At 42.2% G+C, this 21,440-nt stretch overlaps 1 protein-coding gene across 1 annotated transcript; it reads left to right on the forward strand.

Moving 5' to 3' along the window:
• Positions 1-29: 29 nt before the first annotated feature.
• LOC125539901 (zinc finger CCCH domain-containing protein 30) lies at positions 30-5,339 on the forward strand. Its single transcript, XM_048703438.1, has 4 exons — positions 30-399; positions 3,300-3,512; positions 3,600-3,724; positions 3,812-5,339. Exons 1-4 carry the CDS (start codon positions 343-345, stop codon positions 5,082-5,084), a joined length of 1,668 nt encoding a protein of 555 aa, XP_048559395.1. The 5' UTR covers positions 30-342; the 3' UTR covers positions 5,085-5,339.
• Positions 5,340-21,440: the final 16,101 nt, after the last annotated feature.

Below are 21,440 nucleotides of genomic sequence, written 5' to 3' on the forward strand. Positions count from 1 at the left end.
CAGAAAAACAAGGGGGAAAAAGAAAGAAACGCAAATCGACGCGACGACAAATAAGAAAAGGGGCAGCGGGCAGAGCGGTGCCGACGCCAGCCACCACCACATCCCTCCTCCTCCTCGCCTCCTCACCACCTCCCGTCTCCTGACTCCTCACCCCTCTCCCCTCCAAATCCGCCGCCGCCGCCGCCGGGACGAGGAGGCAGGGGCTAACCCTAGGCGGCCCCGACCGCGAGTCCGTCCGTTCCGTCGATCGCCCTGCCGCCGCTGCGGCGTAGGGTGTCCGCGCGCGCGTCTCGTCTCGTCTAGATCGGATTCGATTCGGTTTTGTTGCGGGGGGTAGCGACGATGGGGTCGCGGCGGTCGCGGCGCGTTTCGTGGGCCACCGGACCCAGCCTCTGCAAGGTACTGCCACCAACAAACACCTGATGATGCTAGTTTCAATCCACCCCCCCAATCCAATCCACCGCCCGCCGAGACGGATTCGCGCTAGAGGATTCGCGGCGGCGCGCGTGCTCGTTCGTCGTCGTTGCGGCTTTCTGATTTGCTTTGTTTGTTGAATGAATGATTTGATCCGTTGTTGCGTGGGATACGGTCCCGTTGTATGCTTTTGTTTTATTCTCTTTTGAGATGCGAGATGCGTGGAACTATATGTAAAACAAACGATGACGACGCATCCAGTTTTTGTGTATCCAATGAGGGCAGCGGAATAGGATGAGATGTGGATTTCGTTGTGCAAACGTGGCAGAATTTGGATGATGAGTGATTAACAGACGACAGAACAAAACGCGATTAATTAAACAACCTCTGCGTATGTCTAATCGAACAGCATCAGGATGCAGACAATGTGGGGGGAGACAAGCAAAGGGGAACTCCAATGTGAATGATGAGTGAAACACTAAACAAACTACGAAAGGATTGCATCTAGTAACAACATGACAGCACCTGTGAATTTGGTGTATTACAGTATCATATAGCACGTACTTTAAACAAAATTATATCACATTTAATCTTCCTTCTCTATCATGTATGTATATCTTTTGTTTCAATATTCTCTGTGGTTAACGAGTACTCCCGATGTAAACTAATATAAGAGCGTTTAGAACACTACTTTAGTAATCTAAGCGCTCTTATATTAGTTTACAGAGGGAGTAGTTGATTGATTTAAGTGTCAATTCAACATTGTCCTGTTTCATGAGCCAATGCCAACATATATCAAGCAGTATTACCACAGTATTATGCTGAATATTGCTACCACCTAGCACAACAGTATAGCACGTGGTATCATTAGTGGATTCACATAACTCGGGCATGTGCAGTTACATTTTTCTTGCTGACTAAGCCTGTTCAAGCTACAGTGTATACCATGTATCCAAATTCTCTCTATTAAAAACACTAGTGATCGGTCGGTGTACTATCATGCATCAGGCTGCTGCCCTTGTATGCATGCAATACACTGTCACTGATGGCTGATAATCATTTCATAGTTCACAATTCATGATCTCCAGCAGGGACAAAAGCCTTGAGTTAACATTGCAATTTTTTTAAGCAGGAGTTGTTACCCTTAAATTTTTAGATGCGCAATACAGAATATATCTCATGCTTCACTTCGACATAATATCACTGTCTGTCTACAAAAATTAAGTTATAATACAGAAACAGTATGCATAGCCTGTGCTAATGCACATGTTTGAAGTTCAGAATGCAACAGAATCTAGATTTACACAAAAATAAACGCAATAGCCCAGCTGCATATTTGTTCTGGAGGACTGGTAATATGTCTGAGCTTATAATCATTGAAAATTGAATATAGCATGCAGAAAACAAACAGGTGGCACCATTTTAATTTAAGTTCATTCAGAAATTAGTGATTCACTAGGTTCTCCTGTTTTCTGGAAAAGAACGATGTTTGTCCTGTTAAACCATGTGAAGATCTTATAATTTATCACATTGTTTTTTTGGAGCTAGAGGCATTAGATGGCCATTTATTTGAGACATGGTTCAGCAAAATTCTTTGTATATGCTATAAAGTACCAACGGTGAAGTTCACTTTACTCATCTGTTCAGCATGAGACACCATTATTAATAAGATAATGCATTTATTAGCTGAAGCCAAGGGACCATTATATACAACTACTATATGGAAGCTTGTCTTCTCAGTTACCATCCCTAAGTGATTGCATTTTGATATTTGTAAAACCAAATATTTCTTGTTCGTACTTGTCATTGCTTGATTATTGTCTTGTCAGTTACTTTGCACTCATGCTTGCCATTACTTGATTTTTCGCTCATTACATGTGTGCTATGCACTATGATGCTAAGTTTAGGTTGATAAGTCTAGGTCTAGTCATTGACTCCCTGGGTCATGCATATCTTTCTTGACTCACATCCGTTACAGCTTTACAGCATATGCTTGCGATAACAGAAAAATGTGCATATGTGCATATATGTATTTTTGTTCTAGTCATATCATTTCCATTTGCTGCTGCAGTATGTGTAAATCGTTGATATGATTTTCAGTATCTAGCATCATTACTTAGCTTGCACTACTTATCCATATAAAAGTCTCAAGCGGTTGTCCTGCCTATAGAACTTTACTGGTAATCTGGTATTATCACATATGAAAGAACCTGTTGTCAAAATCTCCTTTAAATTTCTTGGACATTAGAATACCTTGATTGATTGAGCTACATTTCTTTTGTTATAGATAGTATAAAGTCCTGAACATAGGTTCTAAATGAGTGAAGGAAATCATCTTCTATCTTACCTGATTTACATTGACAAAAAGCTCTAAACTGCACTAATATTTCACGGAACCGCTCCTCAAAATCTCATTTCGTTTTGTTTGAGATCAGAGTGCCCTGATTGTGCTAATATTAATTTTCTTGAGATCAGAGTGCCCTGATTGTGCTACTATTAATTTTCTTAAGAATTATGTGAAATCATGAACCGGAATTCTGTGAAGAGTTAGAAGAAAATCATCTCTCTGTTACCTGATTCCGATTAAATTTTATAGACACCATTCATCACATCTATGCAATGAACAAATAATATGTGATTATTTGTCCGTAAACATTGGCAATTTTCTTAGTCTGTAAAATAGTATGTGATTAGTTGGATATACAGTCAGTTGTATGCCTTCTTCCCAATACAAGAGATTTTGTATAGTAATTATCTTATGGCTCGTGTGCATATAATATATCCGAACGCAGTGAGTTATCGTAGATTTTTTGTTCCCTGTCACTAAAACACTGTAAAATGTAAATATTAAGAAACACCGCCTGATGTATTTGTTAATCTGTCAGGTAAGGCTGTTCATATCTGAGGATTCCCCTTCTCAAGCTGGATTAAGACCGCAAGACAATCTCCAAGCAAAAGGTTCAACATCCTTAACGCATGCAGCTGGCCCGAGTTCAGATGATTCCCTGCCTCCGGGTTTTGAGTCACTGCAGCCAGCCAATGACCTCAAAATTGACATATCTCAAATTCCTCTTATTAGGTGGAAATGCCCACCACATGTAAGACTCATGATTTAGACTGTCGTGCTGCACAAACTTTCTAGATTTTCAATATCGTCTCATTTTTTTATATTGTCTTGGTTTCAGATATTGCTGAACCCACAATGGCACCTTGCCTCTGGAGAAGAAAGCAGGGAGATTGCTGTACAAAATGAGAGAATGTTTGGAGTGCTTGAGGCTATTTATCCACGTGCATCGAACATTCCTCCAAAGTAAGCAAGTTTCTCATATGTGTCTACAGATTCTCCTTTTTGACGCTTCATATTTGTTATTCATATAAGCTCTTTGTGCCAATCCAGCCCATTTGTTTCTCCTGATGTGAAAGACTCTCATTATGATGACTCCGGAACCCCATTGGTTCCTGTGATCCCTGTCGAAGATGATGATGCTTCAGATCAGTCGGAAGGACCATTGCTTGATCAACCAAACGATTACCATCAGTCCGATAACTATGGCCCTGCAGAAATCAATGCGCTGCAAGTGTCAAATACTCCAATTACTCCTGCACAACAGCAGCCTGGTGGATCCACTGGCGTTGAAGCTGATGTGTTGGCTGCAGCTTCTGCTGCATACACTGCAATAATGCAGAGCAACCAAAAGGGAAGTATGGTTGACCGAGATCTACTTGTTAAAATACTAAGTGATCCTGTACAAGTTGAGAGGTTAATGAAAGAATACAACCAAATTAGAAATGAACAATCTACCAGTAGTTCAGTTGTTGCCCCAGTGCCACCGTGTCCACCCCCCCAAATGACAATGACTGCCCCTGCCTCATATTCCAATCATATGACAACTTTCCAGAACACAAATTCCACCCTGCCACCTCCAATGGCCCCACGGCCAATGATGAATCGACCGCCTCAAGGATATCCTCCAGTTCCCATGAATCATCCACCCGGTTCTAGTCCAGCTATGAATATTCCACCGGGTTCAAGTTCAGCTATGAGTCATCGACCAGGTTCAAATCCACCTATGAGTCATCCACCAGGTTCAAATCCACCTATGAGTCATCCACCAGGTTCAAATCCACCTATGAGTCGTCCACCGGGTTCAAATCCACCTATGAGTCGTCCACCGGGTTCAAATCCAGCTATGAGTCATCCACCGGGTTCAAATCCAGCTATGAGTCATCCATTGGGCTCAAATCCAGCTATGAGTCATGCACCGGGTTCAAATCCAGCTATGAGTTATCCACCGGGTTCAAGTAGTCCAGCTATGAATTTTTCAGGTGCTCCGCCAAGGGCTATCAACTATTACAAAACCCTCATCCATCAGCATGGTGGTGAGAGGCAGGAATCATTTGAACAGCATGGAAGGCAGTTTGGAATGTACCATCAATCTGGAACTCCCCAAACTAATGGTATTGATGCTATGAACGGTGCTTCTATGGTGAACAGAGATACGAAAACAAGGCCAACAAGACCATGTGCCTACTTCAACGGCCCGAGAGGGTGTCGCAACGGAGCTAATTGCACGTTTCTACATGACTCATCTGCCACTTCAAGGCAGCAGGAGCAACAAAACGGCTCAAAAAGGATAAAGTTAGACAGCAGAATAACTGGTCGAAATTGAGCTGTGGGCTGCTATTCAAGTTTTTGACTGTTCTTTGGTTCAATATCTTTTCACATGCACGGTTCAGTAAATATTGCAGACACCAGCTCCCTGTCCTGTTGACTCCCTCCCAGTAGCTTGCCTTCTCTCCTTTTTATAGCCAAAAAGATGTTCTGGAAGAAAAGGGAAATACTTCCATCTTATATTGGAGCTCAGATTTTTACTGAACCATTATACACCCTTCTTTATTGAAGCACTTAATTGTGGCTAGTTTCATGCTGCGCTAGTGGAGACTGTTCTGGTTTTAATTTGTGTGAAAATTGCTTTTTTACTGGACACAGTTTTAACTTATGTGAAAAATAGTTTCTTATGGGACAGTTTTAACTTATGCGAAAACTTAATTAGACAACAAAGGAACCAATAATGATAATTGCTTATTTCAAGAAACTAATCACTTTATATTTGAGTTAGAAGTAGTTTAAATTTGTATTATTTGAACTATGTTATTCTCCTGTACCATAATATAGTGCATAGTACTTCCTTTGTTTTAATTTAGTCGGCATAATAGCTTTCATTGAAGTCAAACTTTATAAAGTTTAACGAAGTTCATAGGAAAAATATATGAGCAATTTCAATACCAAATCTATATAATGTGAAAATATATTCAATGATAAATTTAATGGTATTGTATGTGTTAATATTTTTTCTATATATTTTTGTGAAGTTACATAAATTTTGATTTCAAACACAACTAATATTCAGACTGAAAAAACCGGAGGAAGTAGATATTTTGTGAAGTCAAACACTCGGACCAACTTTATAAAAAATATGACCTTTTTCAGTACTGAATTTGTATCATATAGAAATATATCTTGTGATAAATCTAATGGTTTTGATTTGTACGTAAAGGTTCATAGTTTTCTATATAAACTTGGTCAATATAAAGTTTGATTTAAGACAAAACTATAATACTAATATCCACCATGTTTTGGCCGGAAGAAAGTAAATCATGTTCTGGCAGGAATATGTATACTCTAATAAGTTTTTTTAGAGATTCCAACAAGAAACTACATACGGAGCAAAATGACTTAATCTACACTTCAAAACATATTTATATATATTCGTATGTTATAGTCTGTTTGAAACCTCTAAAAAACTTATATTTAGAAACCGAGGGAGTAGACTTTTATCTCGGTCTTGCATGGGTCACCCTCACGCGGACGAGGAACAAACACGTGCATTCTCGTCATGAGACGTCTACATGTTTTTCGAAAGCATGCCTTCATCGCGGTTTAATTACTTCCGTACACATCGTATACGTAGTAGTAAGTCATCGCAATGCATGGCGGCCGAGTTTACGTGTACCGACTGACTATTATGTGTGCACACAACTAGATCGATATAGTCAATTCGGATTTCGGAAAGCGTACGTACCAGCGTATGTATGTATACGTAGTGCATGCATGCACTGAGAATGCTGGGCTGATGACTAGGTAACCGTCTAGCTTAGCTAGCCAGTGGTCACTATCTAATCTAGATCAGCCAATAAATATTGCGTTCGTGCGTGTCCTGAGAGCGAGTTCCGGTAGCCTGTACCGGCTAACTGCTCCGTTAGCGACGTGCTACGTATTCTCTCCGTTTAAAAATACTTGTCTTACAAATGATTGAAAATGGATGCATCTATAACTAAAATAAGTTTAGATACAACTATTTATAAGACAAGTATTTTCGGACGGAAAGAGTACGTTGTTGGCACGCAAGCTGCCGGAGCAAGCGACGGATCCATGAGCGATTTTGCGTGTCCGAAGTACTCGTGTCGTTCCGCCAGCTTCGCGCGCGGCACGCACGGGACGACGGCGACGTCGCTCTGCAGCATGCACGTCGTCGGTGCAGCGGACCGGGCGCGCCGTGCGCGTCCTACCGAACCCGCACGGAAGCGTCTCGTGTCTAGCTTGGTCTCCGTCCACCGCAGCAGCTCCCACGTCTAGTCGCGTGAGCTAGGGCCGGCGACGAGCGCACGCATGTGATGTGCCCGAACCAGCCCAACCGAACTCCAAGGGGGTTTTCCCTAGGAAAAGGAGCGCCAGACAGGATATTCTGCGGCTATTCTGCCGGTCGACTGGTTGATGAATGATGACGAACGCCGTGCCGCGTTACCGGTGCACTTTTTTTTTCTTTAGAGTACGTGAAAAGCGTACCATTGCTTTATAAGAGGGGGTATAATACAAAGCTTCCACCCAAGTGAGAAGCAAGAAGAAGAGGAAACGAAAGAAACGGAAGCAAACAAGCAATACTGCCCACAAATAGCCACGAAAGCAAAACAAGCAAGCCTAATTTTTTTTTTATGCGAGGAGCCTTCTGATCTATTCATCTTCAATTATAACAGTACAACGAACATCAGAAATAACAAAAATTACATCCAGATCTGTAGACGACAACTACAAGCACTGAAACGGGCCGAAGGCGCGCCACCATCATTGCCCTTCTCTCGCCGGAGCCGGTCAAAACTTGTTGTAGTTGACAGTCGGGAGTCGTCGTGCTAAGACCATATAGAACCAGCATAGCAGAATAGTAATCACTGTCGATAAAGAGTAACATAAATCGGAAGGATCTAACCTGAAAACAAAACAAGCAAGCCTATTAAAAGCAAAACGTAAGGGAAGTTTTCACCTGAACTCTATTGCTCACAAATAGCCACGATTTTTCGTCATCTTCCAGTCACCCACATTCTCAGCTCTTGGAAGATGAAACGTGAGAGGTCCACCACCGGTAGTTGTTGTGATTGGTTGTTGAAAACCCTTATGTTCCTTTGTTTTCAAACAGTCCAACAAGTAAGCCGGCATCTCCAAGGAATCAAAGCCCGGCATCTTTTTCTTCGGGAATCCTTTTTCGCGTTTTGCACCACCATTCCTTGAGCTGCTTGTCCATCCGAGAAGGCATTAACAAACAGTCCAGCTGCACCGCATAAAAGCAATCGAACCACACCTACCTAGTACACACACATTGCATCAAGATATGATCCGTGGACCGTGGTGTACTGGTGTCCTCTTTCTCGCATAAGAAAACATGCGAAATGAAGGTCCTGCAACCCATGGGCGCAGGCACCATTTCCGGATGGGTAGCCATGGGTAGGATCCATGGCCCTGCCTAGGCTGGGAAGGATCCATGCACTTTAGCCAAGACCAGCGCAGGCACAACGTTAGGTTGTGTAGCTTCAGATTGATGCCACTAAGCATCTCCAGCTGCACCCTCAATAGCCTCCCCTCCCCCTCCCCCCCCCCCCCCCCTCCCTAGGCCTTTTTTTTGCCGCTGACTTTCAAGAAATGGCCCAGTTGCGTCTCCAAAAGCCTGTTTTTCGTCTGTTTGGGCCGAAACTGGCGCCGGCGAACCCAGACCGAACCCGCTGCGCTAGAGGCGCCTGGGGGCACCGGGGAAAGCAATGTTGGCGCGAACGGCAATGGGCCCGCCGAGTCAGCGACACGCCGCTTCGTCGTCCTCATCGCCTCGGTTCCCAGGGGAATCAATGCCAAGGTTGTCGCGCTGTCGCGCCGGTCAACCTCCATTGATGCCTCGCGGGCGGCGCAGTGAAAGCGCCGCGACGCACGTCCCGCCTGCTCCCGCCACGTGTCGCCTAGCATGCAGATTCTCACCGCCGCGCTTTAGCTATAAAAACCGACCTCTCCGCCGGTGAACGCCACAGTCGCCACAACTCGCCTTCTCTCGCCTCGTCTCCCCACAGAAGCCACCTCTCCCCCCTCTCTTCCCCCGCCGACGAGCAATGGCTGAGCGGTACCCCGGCGACTGTGGCGTTTTGGGGAACGTAGTAATTTCAAAAAATTTCCTATGCACACACAGGATCATGGTGATGCATATCAACGAGAGGGAAGAGTGTTGTCTACGTACCCTTGTAGACCGGAAGCGGAAGCGTTATCACAACGCGGTTGATGTAGTCATGTGTCTTCACGATCCGACCGATCCAAGTACCGAACGTACGGCACCTCCGAGTTCAGCACACGTTCAGCTCGATGACGTCCCGCGAACTCCGATCCAGCAGAGCTTCACGGGAGAGTTCCATCAGTACGACGGTGTGATGACGGTGATGATGTTGCTACCGACGCAGGGCTTCGCCTAAGCACCGCTACGATATGATCGAGGTGGAATATGGTGGAGGGGGCACCGCACAAGGCTAAGAGATCAACTGTTGTGTCTAGATGTGCCCCTGCCCCCGTATATAAAGGACCAGGGGGGAGGAGGCGGCCGGCCAGGGGAGGGCGCGCCAGGGAGGACTCCTACTCCCACCGGGAGTAGGACTCCCTTCTTTTCCTAGTTGGAGTAGGAGGGGAAAGGAAGGGAAGGAGAGAGAGGAAGGAAAGGGGGGCGCCGCCCCCCTCCTTGTCCAATTCAGACTAGAGGGGGAGGGGGCGCGCGGCCTGCCCTAGCCGCCCCTCCTCTTCTCCACTAAGGCCCATCTTGGCCCATTAAACTCCCCAGAGGGTTCCGGTAACCCCCCGGTACTCCGGTATATGTCCGAAACTCCCCGAAACCATTCCGGTGTCCGAACATAGTCGTCCAATATATCGATCTTTATGTCTCGACCATTTCGAGACTCCTCGTCATGTCCATGATCACATCCGGGACTCCGAACTACCTTCGGTACATCAAAACACAAAAACTCATAATACAATCGTCACCGAAACTTTAAGCGTGCGGACCCTACGGGTTCGAGAACTATGTAGACATGACCGAGACATGTCTCCGGTCAATAACCAATAGCGGAACCTGGATGCTCATATTGGCTCCTACATATTCTACGAAGATCTTTATCAGTCAAACCGCATAACAACATACGTTGTTCCCTTTGTCATGGGTATGTTACTTGCCCGAGATTCGATCGTCGGTATCTCAATACCTAGTTCAATCTCGTTACCGGCAAGTCTCTTTACTCGTTCCGTAATACATCATCCCGCAACTAACTCATTAGTTACAATGCTTGCAAGGCTTATAGTGATGTGCATTACCGAGTGGGCCCAAAGATACCTCTCCGACAATCGGAGTGACAAATCCTAATCTCGAAATATGCCAACCCAACAAGTACCTTTGGAGACATCTGTAGAGCAATTTATAATCACCCAGTTACGTTGTGACGTTTGGTAGCACACAAAGTGTTCCTCCAGTAAACGGGAGCTGCATAATCTCATAGTCATAGGAACATGTATAAGTCATGAAGAAAAGCAATAGCAACATACTAAACGATCAAGTGCTAAGCTAACGGAATGGTTCAAGTCAATCACATTATTCTCCTAATGATGTGATCCCGTTAATCAAATGACAACTCATGTCTACGGCTCGGAAACATAACCATCTTTGATTAACGAGCTAATAAAGTAGAGGCATACTAGTGACACTCTGTTTGTCTATGTATTCACACATGTATCATGTTTCCGGTTAATACAATTCTAGCATGGATAATAAATATTTATCATGATATAAGGAAATAAATAATAACTTTATTATTGCCTCTAGGGCATATTTCCTTCAGTCTCCCACTTGCACTACAGTCAATAATCTAGATTACGCAGTAATGATTCTAACACCCATGGAGTCTTGGTGTTGATCATGTTTTGCTCGTGACAGAGGCTTAGTCAATGGGTCTGCAACATTCAGATCCGTATGTATCTTGCAAATCTTTATGTCTCCCACCTGGACTTGATCCCGGATGGAGTTGAAGCGTCTCTTGATGTGCTTGGTTCTCTTGTGAAATCTGGATTCCTTTGCCGAGGCAATTGCACCAGTATTGTCACAAAAGATTTTCATTGGACCCGATGCACTAGGTATGACACCTAGATCCAATATGAACTCCTTCATCCAGACTCCTTCATTTGCTGCTTTTGAAGCAGCAATGTACTCCGCTTCACACGTCGATCCGCCACGACGCTTTGTTTTGAACTGCTCCAACTGACAGCTCCACCATTTAATATAAACATGTATCCGGTTTGCGATTTAGAATCGTCCGGATCAGTGTCAAAGCTTGCATCGACGTAACCATTTACGATGAGCTCTTTTTCACCTCCATAAACGAGAAACATATCCTTAGTCCTTTTCGGGTATTTCAGGATGTTCTTGATCGCTGTCCAGTGATCCACTCCTGGATTACTTTGGTACCTCCCCACTAAACTAATAGCAAGGCACACATCAGGTCTGGTACACAGCATTGCATACATGATAGAGCCTATGGCTGAAGCATAGGGAACATCTTTCATTTTCTCTCTATCTTCTGCAGTGGTCGGGCATTGAGTCTTACTCAATTTCACACCTTGTAACACAGGCAAGAACCCTTTCTTTGCTTGATCCATTTTGAACTTCTTCAAAACTTTATCAAGGTATGTGCTTTGTGAAAGTCCAATTAAGCGTCTTGATCTATCTTTATAGATCTTGATGCCCAATATGTAAGCAACTTCACCGAGGTCCTTCATTGAAAAACTCTTATTCAAGTATCCTTTTATGCTATCCAGAAATTCTATATCATTTCCAATCAACAATATGTCATCCACATATAAGATTAGAAATGCTACAGAGCTCCCACTCACTTTCTTGTAAATACATGCTTCTCCAAAAGTCTGTATAAAACCATATGCTTTGATCACACTATCAAAGCGTTTATTCCAACTCCGAGAGGCTTGCACCAGTCCATAAATGGATCGCTGGAGCTTGCACACTTTGTTAGCACCCTTTGGATCAATAAAACCTTCAGGTTGCATCATATACAACTCTTCTTCTAGAAATCCATTCAAGAATGCAGTCTATACATCCATTTGCCAAATTTCATAATCATAAAATGCGGCAAATGCTAACATGATTCGGACGGACTTAAGCATCGCTATGGGTGAGAAGGTCTCATTGTAGTCAACTCCTTGAACTTGTCGAAAACCTTTTGCAACAAGTCGAGCTTTGTAGACAGTAATATTACCATCAGCGTCTGTCTTCTTCTTGAAGATCCATTTATTCTCGATGGCTTGTCGATCATCGGGCATGTCAACCAAAGTCCACACTTTGTTCTCATACATGGATCCCATCTCAGATTTCATGGCCTCAAGCCATTTTGTGGAATCTGGGCTCATCATCGCTTCCTCATAGTTTGTAGGTTCGTCATGGTCTTGTAACATGGCCTCCAGAACAGGATTACCGTACCACTCTGGTTGACCTACAAGGTTCGGTAGTAACTTGATCTGAAGTTTCATGATCATCATCATTAGCTTCCTCACTAATCGGTCTAGGTGTCACAGGAACCGGTTTCTGTGATGAACTACTTTCCAATAAGGGAGCAGGTACAATTACCTCATCAAGTTCTACTTTCCTTCCACTCACTTCTTTCGAGAGAAACTCCTTCTCTAGAAAGGATCCAAATTTAGCAACAAAAGTCTTGCCTTCAGATCTGTGATAGAAGGTGTACCCAACAGTTTCCTTTGGGTATCCTATGAAGACATATTTCTCCGATTTGGGTTTGAGCTTATCAGGTTGAAGCTTTTTCACATAAGCATCGCAGCCCCAAACTTTAAGAAACGACAACTTTGGTTTCTTGCCAAACCACAGTTCATAAGGCGTCATCTCAACGGATTTTGATGGTGCCCTATTTAACGTGAATGCAGCCGTCTCTAAAGCATAACCCCAAAATGATAACGGTAGATCAGTAAGAGACATCATAGATCACACCATATCTAGTAAAGTACGATTACGACGTTCGGACACACCATTACGCTGTGGTGTTCCGGGTGGCGTGAGTTGCGAAACTATTCCGCATTGTTTCAAATGTAGACCAAACTCGTAACTCAAATATTCTCCTCCATGATCAGATCATAGAAACTTTATTTTCTTGTTACGATGATTTTCCACTTCACTCTGAAATTCTTTGAACTTTTCAAATGTTTCAAACTTATGTTTCATTAAGTAGATATACCCATATCTGCTCAAATCATCCGTGAAGGTGAGAAAATAACAATACCCGCCGCAAGCCTCAATATTCATCGGACCACATACATCAGTATGTATGATCTCCAACAAATCTTTTGCTCGCTCCATTGTTCCGTAGAACGGCGTTTTATTCATCTTTCCCATGAGGCATGGTTAGCAAGTACCAAGTGATTCATAATCAAGTGATTCCAAAAGTCCATCAGTATGGAGTTTCTTCATGCGCTTTATACCAATATGACCTAAACGGGAGTGCCACAAATAAGTTGCACTATCATTATCAACTCTGCATCTTTTGGCTTTAATATTATGAATATCTGTATCACTACTATCGAGATTTAATATAAATAGACCACTTTTCAAGGGTGCATGACCATAAAAGATATTACTCATATAAATAGAACAACCATTATTCTTAGATTTAAATGAATAACCGTCTCATATCAAACAAGATCCAAATATAATGTTCATGCTCAACGCTGGCACCAAATAACAATTATTTAGGTCTAAAACTAATCCCGGAGGTAGATGTAGAGGTAGCGTGCCGACTGCGATCACAGCGACTTTGGAACCATTTCCCACGCGCATCGTCACCTCATCCTTAGCCAATCTTCGCTTAATCCATAGCCCCTGTTTCGAGTTGCAAATATTAGCAACAGAACCAATATCAAATACCCAGGTGCTACTGTGAGCATTAGTAAGGTACACATCAATAACATGTATATCACATATACCTTTGTTCACCTTGCCATCCTTCTTATCCGCCAAATACTTGGGGCAGTTCCGCTTCCAGTGACCAGTCTGCTGCTACCTCTTGAGCACTTCCGTTGGTTTTCCCTTGAAGAGGAAAGGGTGGTGCAGCAAAGTAGCGTAAGTATTTTCCTCACTTTTTGAGAACCAAGGTATCAATCCAGTAGGAGGCTACGCGCGAGTTCCTCACAGCTACACAAAACAAATAAATCCTCGCAACCAACGCGATAAGGGGTTGTCAATCCCTACACGGTCACTTACGAGAGTGAGATCTGATAGATATGATAATATAATATTTTTGGTATTTTTATGATAAAGATGCAAAGTAAAATAAAAGCAAAGAAAATAACTAAGTATTGGAAGATTTAATATGATGAAGATAGACTCGGGGGCCATAGGTTTCACTAGTGTCTTCTCTCAAGAGCATAAGTATTTTACGGTGGGTGAACAAATTACTGTTGAGCAATTGACAAAATTGAGCATAGTTATGAGAATATCTAGGTATGATCATGTATATAGGCATCACGTCCGAGACAAGAAGACCGACTCCTGCCTGCATCTACTACTATTACTCCACACATCGACTGCTATCCAGCATGCATCTAGAGTATTAAGTTCAAGAGAACAGAGTAACGCTTTAATCAAGATGACATGATGTAGAGGGATAAACTCATGCAATATGATGGAAACCCCATCTTGTTATCCTCGATGGCAACAATACAACACGTGCCTTGCTGCCCCTACTATCACTGGGAAAGGACACCGCAAGATGGAACCCAAAGCTAAGCACTTCTCCCATTGCAAGAAAGACCAATCTAGTAGGCCAAACCAAACTGATAATTCAAAGAGACTTGCAAAGATAACCAATCATACATAAAAGAATTCAGAGAAGATTCAAATATTGTTCATATATAAACTTGATCATAAACCCACAATTCATCGGTCTCAACAAACACACCGCAAAAGAAGATTACATCGAATAGATCTCCACAAGAGAGGGGGAGAACTTTGTATTGAGATCCAAAAAGAGAGAAGAAGCCATCTAGCTAATAACTATGGACCCGAAGGTCTGAGGTAAAATACTCACGCTTCATCGGAGAGGCTATGATGTTGATGTAGAAGCCCTCTGTGATCGATGCCCCCTCCGGCGGAGCTCCAGAACAGGCCCCAAGATGGGATCTCGTGGATACAGAAAGTTATGGCGGTGGAATTAGGGTTTTGGCTCCGTATCTGATCGTTTGGGGGTACGTAGGTATATATAGGAGGAAGAAGTACGTCGGTGGAGCAACAGCGGGCCCACGAGGGTGGAGGGTGCGCCTGGGGGGGTAGGCGTGCCCCCTACCTCATGGCCTCCGTGTTGGTTGCTTGACGTAGGGTCCAAGTCTCCTGGGTCTTGTTCGTTCCAAAAATCACGTTCCCGAAGGTTTCATTCTGTTTGGACTCCGTTTGATATTCCTTTTCTTCGAAACCCTAAAATAGGCAAAAAAACAACAATTCTGGGCTGGGCCTCCGGTTAATAGGTTAGTCCCAAAAATAATATAAAAGTGGATAATAAAGCCCAATAATGTCCAAAATAGAAGATAATATAGCATGGAGCAATCAAAAATTATAGATACGTTGGAGACGTATCAAGCATCCCCAAGCTTAATTCCTGCTCGTCCTCGAGTAGGTAAATGATAAAAACAGAATTTTTGATGTGGAATGCTACTTGGCATATTTTCAATGTAATTCTTCTTAATTGTGGTATGAATATTCAGATCCAAAATATTCAAGACAAAAGTTCAATATTGACATAAAAATAATAATACTTCAAGCATACTAACTAAGCAATTATGTCTTCTCAAAATAACATGGCCAAAGAAAGTTATCCCTACAAAATCATATAGTCTGGCTATGCTCTATCTTCACCACACAAAGTATTTACATCATTCACAACCCCGATGACAAGCTAAGCAATTGTTTCATACTTTTGGTGTTCTCAAACTTTTTCAATCTTCACGCAATACATGAGCGTGAGCCATGGACATATCACTTTAGGTGGAATAGAATGGTGGTTGTGGAGGAGACAAAAAGGGAGAAGATAGTCTCACATCAACTAGGCGTATCAACGGGCTATGGAGATGCCCATCAATAGATATCAATGTGAGTGAGTAGGGATTACCATGCAACGGATGCACTAGAGCTATAAGTATATGAAAGCTCAAAAAGAAACTAAGTGGGTGTGCATCCAACTTGCTTGCTCACGAAGACCTAGTGCATTTTGAGGAAGCCCATCATTGGAATATGCAAGCCAAGTTCTATAATGAAAAATTCCCACTAGTATATGAAAGTGATAACAAAGGAGACTCTCTATCATGAAGATCATGGTGCTACTTTGAAGCACAAGTGTGGTAAAAGGATAGTAGCATTGTCCCTTCTCTCTTTTTCTCTAATTTTTTTATTTGGGCCTTCTCTTTTTTGTATGGTCTCTTTTTTTTCGTCCGGAGTCTCATCCCGACTTGTGGGGAAATCATAGTCTCCATCATCCTTTCCTCACTGGGACAATTCTCTAATAATGATGATCATCACACTTTTATTTTCTTACAACTCAAGAATTACAACTCGATACTTTGAACAAAATATGACTCTATGTGAATGCCTCCGGCGGTGTACCGGGATATGCAATGACTCATGAGTGACATGTATGAAATAATTATGAACGGTGGCTTTGCCACAAATACAATGTCAACTACATGATCATGCAAAGCAATATGACAATGATGGAGCGTGTCATAGTAAACGGAACGGAAAGTTGCATGGCAATATATCTCGGAATGGCTATGGGAATGCCATGATAGGTAGGTATGGTGGCTGTTTTGAGGAAGGTATATGGTGGGCGTATGATATCGGCGAAAGGTGCGTGGTATTAGAGAGGCTAGCAATGGTGGAAGGGTGAGAGTGCGTATGATCCATGGACTCAACATTAGTCATAAAGAACTCATATACTTATTGCAAAAATCTACAAGTTATCAAAGCAAATTATTACGCGCATGCTCCTATGGGGATATATTGGTAGGAAACAACCATCGCTCATCCCCGACCGCCACTCATAAGGAAGACAATCAATAAATAAATCATGCTCCTACTTCATCACATAACGGTTCACCATACGTGCATGCTACGGGAATCACAAACTTTAACACAAGTATTTCTCAAATTCACAACTACTCAACTAGCATGACTCTAATGTCACCATCTCCATATCTCAAAACAATTATCAAGCATCAAACTTCTCATAGTATTCAACACACTCATAAGAGAATTTTATTATTAATCTTCTATACCTAGCATATTAGGATTATTTAAGCAATTTACCAAGCTATTTAACACTCTAAAAATAATCTAAGTGAAACATGAGAGATCAACAGTTTCTATAAAACAAATCTACCACCGTTCTCTAAAAGATATAAGTGAAGCACTAGAGCAAAACTATATAACTCAAAAGATATAAGTGAAGCACATAGAATATTCTAATAATTTCCGAATCATGTGTGTCTCTCTCAAAAGGTGTGTACAGAAAAGATGATTGTGGTAAACTAAAAAGCAAAGACTCAAATCATACAAGACGCTCCAAGCAAAACACATATCATGTGGTGAATAAAAATATAGCTCCAAGTAAAGTTACCGATAGAAGTAGACGAAAGAGGGGATGCCTTCCGGGGCATCCCCAAGCTTTGGATTTTAGGTGTCCTTAGATTATCTTGGGGGTGCCATGGGAATCCCCAAGATTAGTCTCTTTCCACTCCTTGTTCCATAATCCATCAAATCTTTACCCAAAACTTGTAAACTTCACAACACAAAACTTAAAGTAGAAAATCTCGTGAGCTCCGTTAGCGAAAGAAAACAAAAGACCACTTCAAGGTACTGTAATTAAATCATTCTTTATTTATATTGGTGTTAAACCTACTGTATTCCAACTTATCTATGGTTTATAAACTATTTTACTAGCCATAGATTCATCAAAATAAGAAAACAACACACGAAAAACAGAATCTGTCAAAAACAGAACAGTATGTAGTAATCTGTAGCTAGCCGAAGATCTGGAACCCCAAAAATTCTAAAATAAATTTCTGGACGTGAGGACTTTATCTATTAATCATCTTCAAAAAGAATTAACTAAATAGCACTTTCCAAATAAAACTGGCAGCAGTTCTCGTGAGCGCTAAAGTTTCTGTTTTTTACAGCAAGATTACCAAGACTTTCCCCAAGTCTTCCCAACGGTTCTACTTGGCACAAACACTAATTAAACACAAAAAACACAACCAAAACAGAGCCTATATAAATTATTTATTACTAAACATGAGCAAAAAGTAAGGAATAAAAATAAAATTGGGTTGCCTCCCAACAAGCGCTATCGTTTAACGCCCCTAGCTAGGCATAAAAAGCAAGGATAGATCTAGGTATTGCTATCTTTGGTAGGTAATTCTTCAATGAGGCATCTATCGTCCTTAGGAATTTATTTCTTTTTATTGATTATCAAACTTTTAGGCACAAGATCGAAAAAATCATTAGCAGCAAATGGTTCCTTAATGATAGCAAAAAGATTAGGATGAACACTTATAGATTTGAGATCCGCAGTTTCTTTGCTAGAGGATTCACCTTTATTTTTAGGAATATACATAATCTTGGCAATTTTAGTTGGAGGACTTGGAGTATATTTACGGAAGAAAAGTGGTTCCCAAGTTGGTAATGATACCCTCAAGTTTATCGAATCTAGTGGAATCATGATTTATTCTTTCATTAACTATAGGTTCCTTCTCTTTAATATTTTTCAAAGTTACTCCTACTTTAGATCCATATTGGGTAATTTGGTTGTGGATCTTTTTATCGAAATTTTCAATTAACTCAACGGTAGCAACTTTATTTTCAATAATTTCAAGTTTTTGCATTACATGCTCCAAAGTTAACATAGTTCCATTAACCAAAAGAGGTGGTGAGCCAAACAAATCTATCAAAGCATTATAAGAATCAAAAGTATGGCTACCCAAGAAGTTCCCTCCGGTAATGGTATCCAGGATATATCTATGCCAAGGAGTAGTGCCTACATAAAAATTGCGAAGAAGAACGGAAGTTCATTGCTTCCTGGTAGATCTATTTTGAGCATTTCAAATTCTATACCAAGCGTATTTTAGATTTTCTCCCTCCCTTTGTTTAAAATTTACAACTTCATTCTCGGGAGACAACGGAGAAGATAGAGGACTCGCCATAACGACAAGCAAATGGGGAATGGGCAAAAGAGGCAAATAGAGAAAGAGAGGGAGGATAGAGAGAGAGGGCGAATAAAACGGCAAGGGTGAAGTGCGGAGAGGAAAACGAGAGGCAAATGGAAAATAATGTAATGCGGGAGATAAGGGTTTGTGATGGGTACTTGGTATGTTGACTTTTGCGTAGACCTCCCCGGCAACGGCGCCAGAAACCCTTCTTGCTACCTCTTGAGCACTTGCGTTGGTTTTCCCTTGAAGAGGAGAGGGTGGTGCAGCAAAGTAGCGTAAGTATTTCCCTCAGTTTTTGAGAACCAAGGTATCAATCCAGTAGGAGGCTACGCGCGAGTCCCTCGCACCTACACAAAACAAATAAATCATCGCAACCAACGCGATAAGGGGTTGTCAATCCCTACACGGTCACTTACGAGAGTGAGATCTGATAGATATGATAAGATAATATTTTTGGTATTTTTATGATAAAGATGCAAAGTAAAATAAAAGCAAAGAAAATAACTAAGTATTGGAAGATTTAATATGATGAAGATAGACCCGGGGGCCATAGGTTTCACTAGTGGCTTCTCTCAAGAGCATAAGTATTTTACGGTGGGTGAACAAATTACTGTTGATCAATTGACAAAATTGAGCATAGTTATGAGAGAATCTAGGTATGATCATGTATATAGGCATCACGTCCGAGACAAGTAGACCGACTCCTGCCTGCATCTACTACTATTACTCCACACATCGACCACTATCCAGCATGCATCTAGAGTATTAAGTTCAAGAGAACAGAGTAACACTTTAATCAAGATGACATGATGTAGAGGGATGAACTCATGCAATATGATGAAAACCCCATCTTGTTATCCTCGATGGCAACAATACAACACGTGCCTTGCTGCCCCTACTATCACTGGGAAAGGACACCGCAAGATTTAACCCAAAGCTAAGCACTTCTCCCATTGCAAGGAAGATCAATCTAGTAGGCCAAACCAAACTGATAATTCGAAGAGACTTGCAAAGATAACCAACCATACATAAAAGAATTCAGAGAAGATTCAAATATTGTTCATAGATAAACTTGATCATAAACCCACAATTCATCGGTCTCAATAAACACACCGCAAAAGAAGATTACATCGAATAGATCTCCACAAGAGAGGGGGAGAACTTTGTATTGAGATCCAAAAAGAGAGAAGAAGCCATCTAGCTAATAACTATGGACCCGAAGGTCTGAGGTAAACTACTCACACTTCATCGGAGAGGCTATGGTGTTGATGTAGAAGCCCTCCGTGATCGATGCCCCCTCCGGCGGAGCTCCGGAACAGGCCCCAAGATGGGATATCGTGGATACAGAAAGTTACGGCGGTGGAATTAGGGTTTTGGCTCCGTATCTGATCGTTTGGGGGTACGTAGGTATATATAGGAGGAAGAAGTACATCGGTGGAGCAACAGGGGGCCCACGAGGGTGGAGGGCGCACCTGGGAGGGGTAGGCGCGCCCCCTACCTCGTGGCCTCCCTGATGGTTGCTTGACGTAGGGTCCAAGTCTCCTGGGTCTTGTTTGTTCCAAAAATCATGTTCCCGAAGGTTTCATTCTGTTTGGACTCCGTTTGATATTCCTTTTCTTCGAAACCCTAAAATAGGCAAAAAAACAGTAGTTCTGGGCTGGGCCTCCGGTTAATAGGTTAGTCCCAAAAATAATATAAAAGTGGATAATAAATCCCAATAATGTCCAAAACATAAGATAATATAGCATGGAGCAATCAAAAAGTATAGATACGTTGGAGACGTATCATCCGCTTGCAGTAGAAGCACTCAGTCTCAGGCTTAGGTCCAGACTTGGGTTTCTTCTCTTGAGCAACGACTTGTTTGTTGTTCTTCTTGAAGCTCCCCTTCTTCTTCCCTTTGCCCTTTTTCTTGAAACTAGTGGTCTTGTTGACCATCAACACTTGATGCCCCTTCTTGATTTCTACCTCCGCAGCCTTTAGCATTGCGAAGAGCTCGAGAATTGTCTTATCCATCCCTTGCATATTATAGTTCATCACGAAGCTCTTGTAGCTTGGTGGCAGTGATTGAAGAATTCTGTCAATGACACTATCATCCGGAAGATTAACTCCCAGTTGAATCAAGTGATTGTTATACCCAGACATTCTGAGTATATGTTCACTGACAGAACTATTCTCCTCCATTTTGAAGCTATAGAACTTATTGGAGACTTCATATCTCTCAATCCGAGCATTTGCTTGAAATGTTAACTTCAACTCCTAGAACATCTCATATGCTCCATGACGTTCAAAACGTCGTTGAAGTCCCGGTTCTAAGCCGTAAAGCATGGCACACTGAACTATCGAGCAGTCATCAGCTTTGCTCTGCCAGACGTTCATAACATCTGGTGTTGCTCTTGCAGCAGGTTTGGCA

Source organism: Triticum urartu, chromosome 2, assembly GCF_003073215.2.
Source record: "Triticum urartu cultivar G1812 chromosome 2, Tu2.1, whole genome shotgun sequence".
Classification (NCBI taxonomy): Eukaryota; Viridiplantae; Streptophyta; class Magnoliopsida; order Poales; family Poaceae; genus Triticum; species Triticum urartu.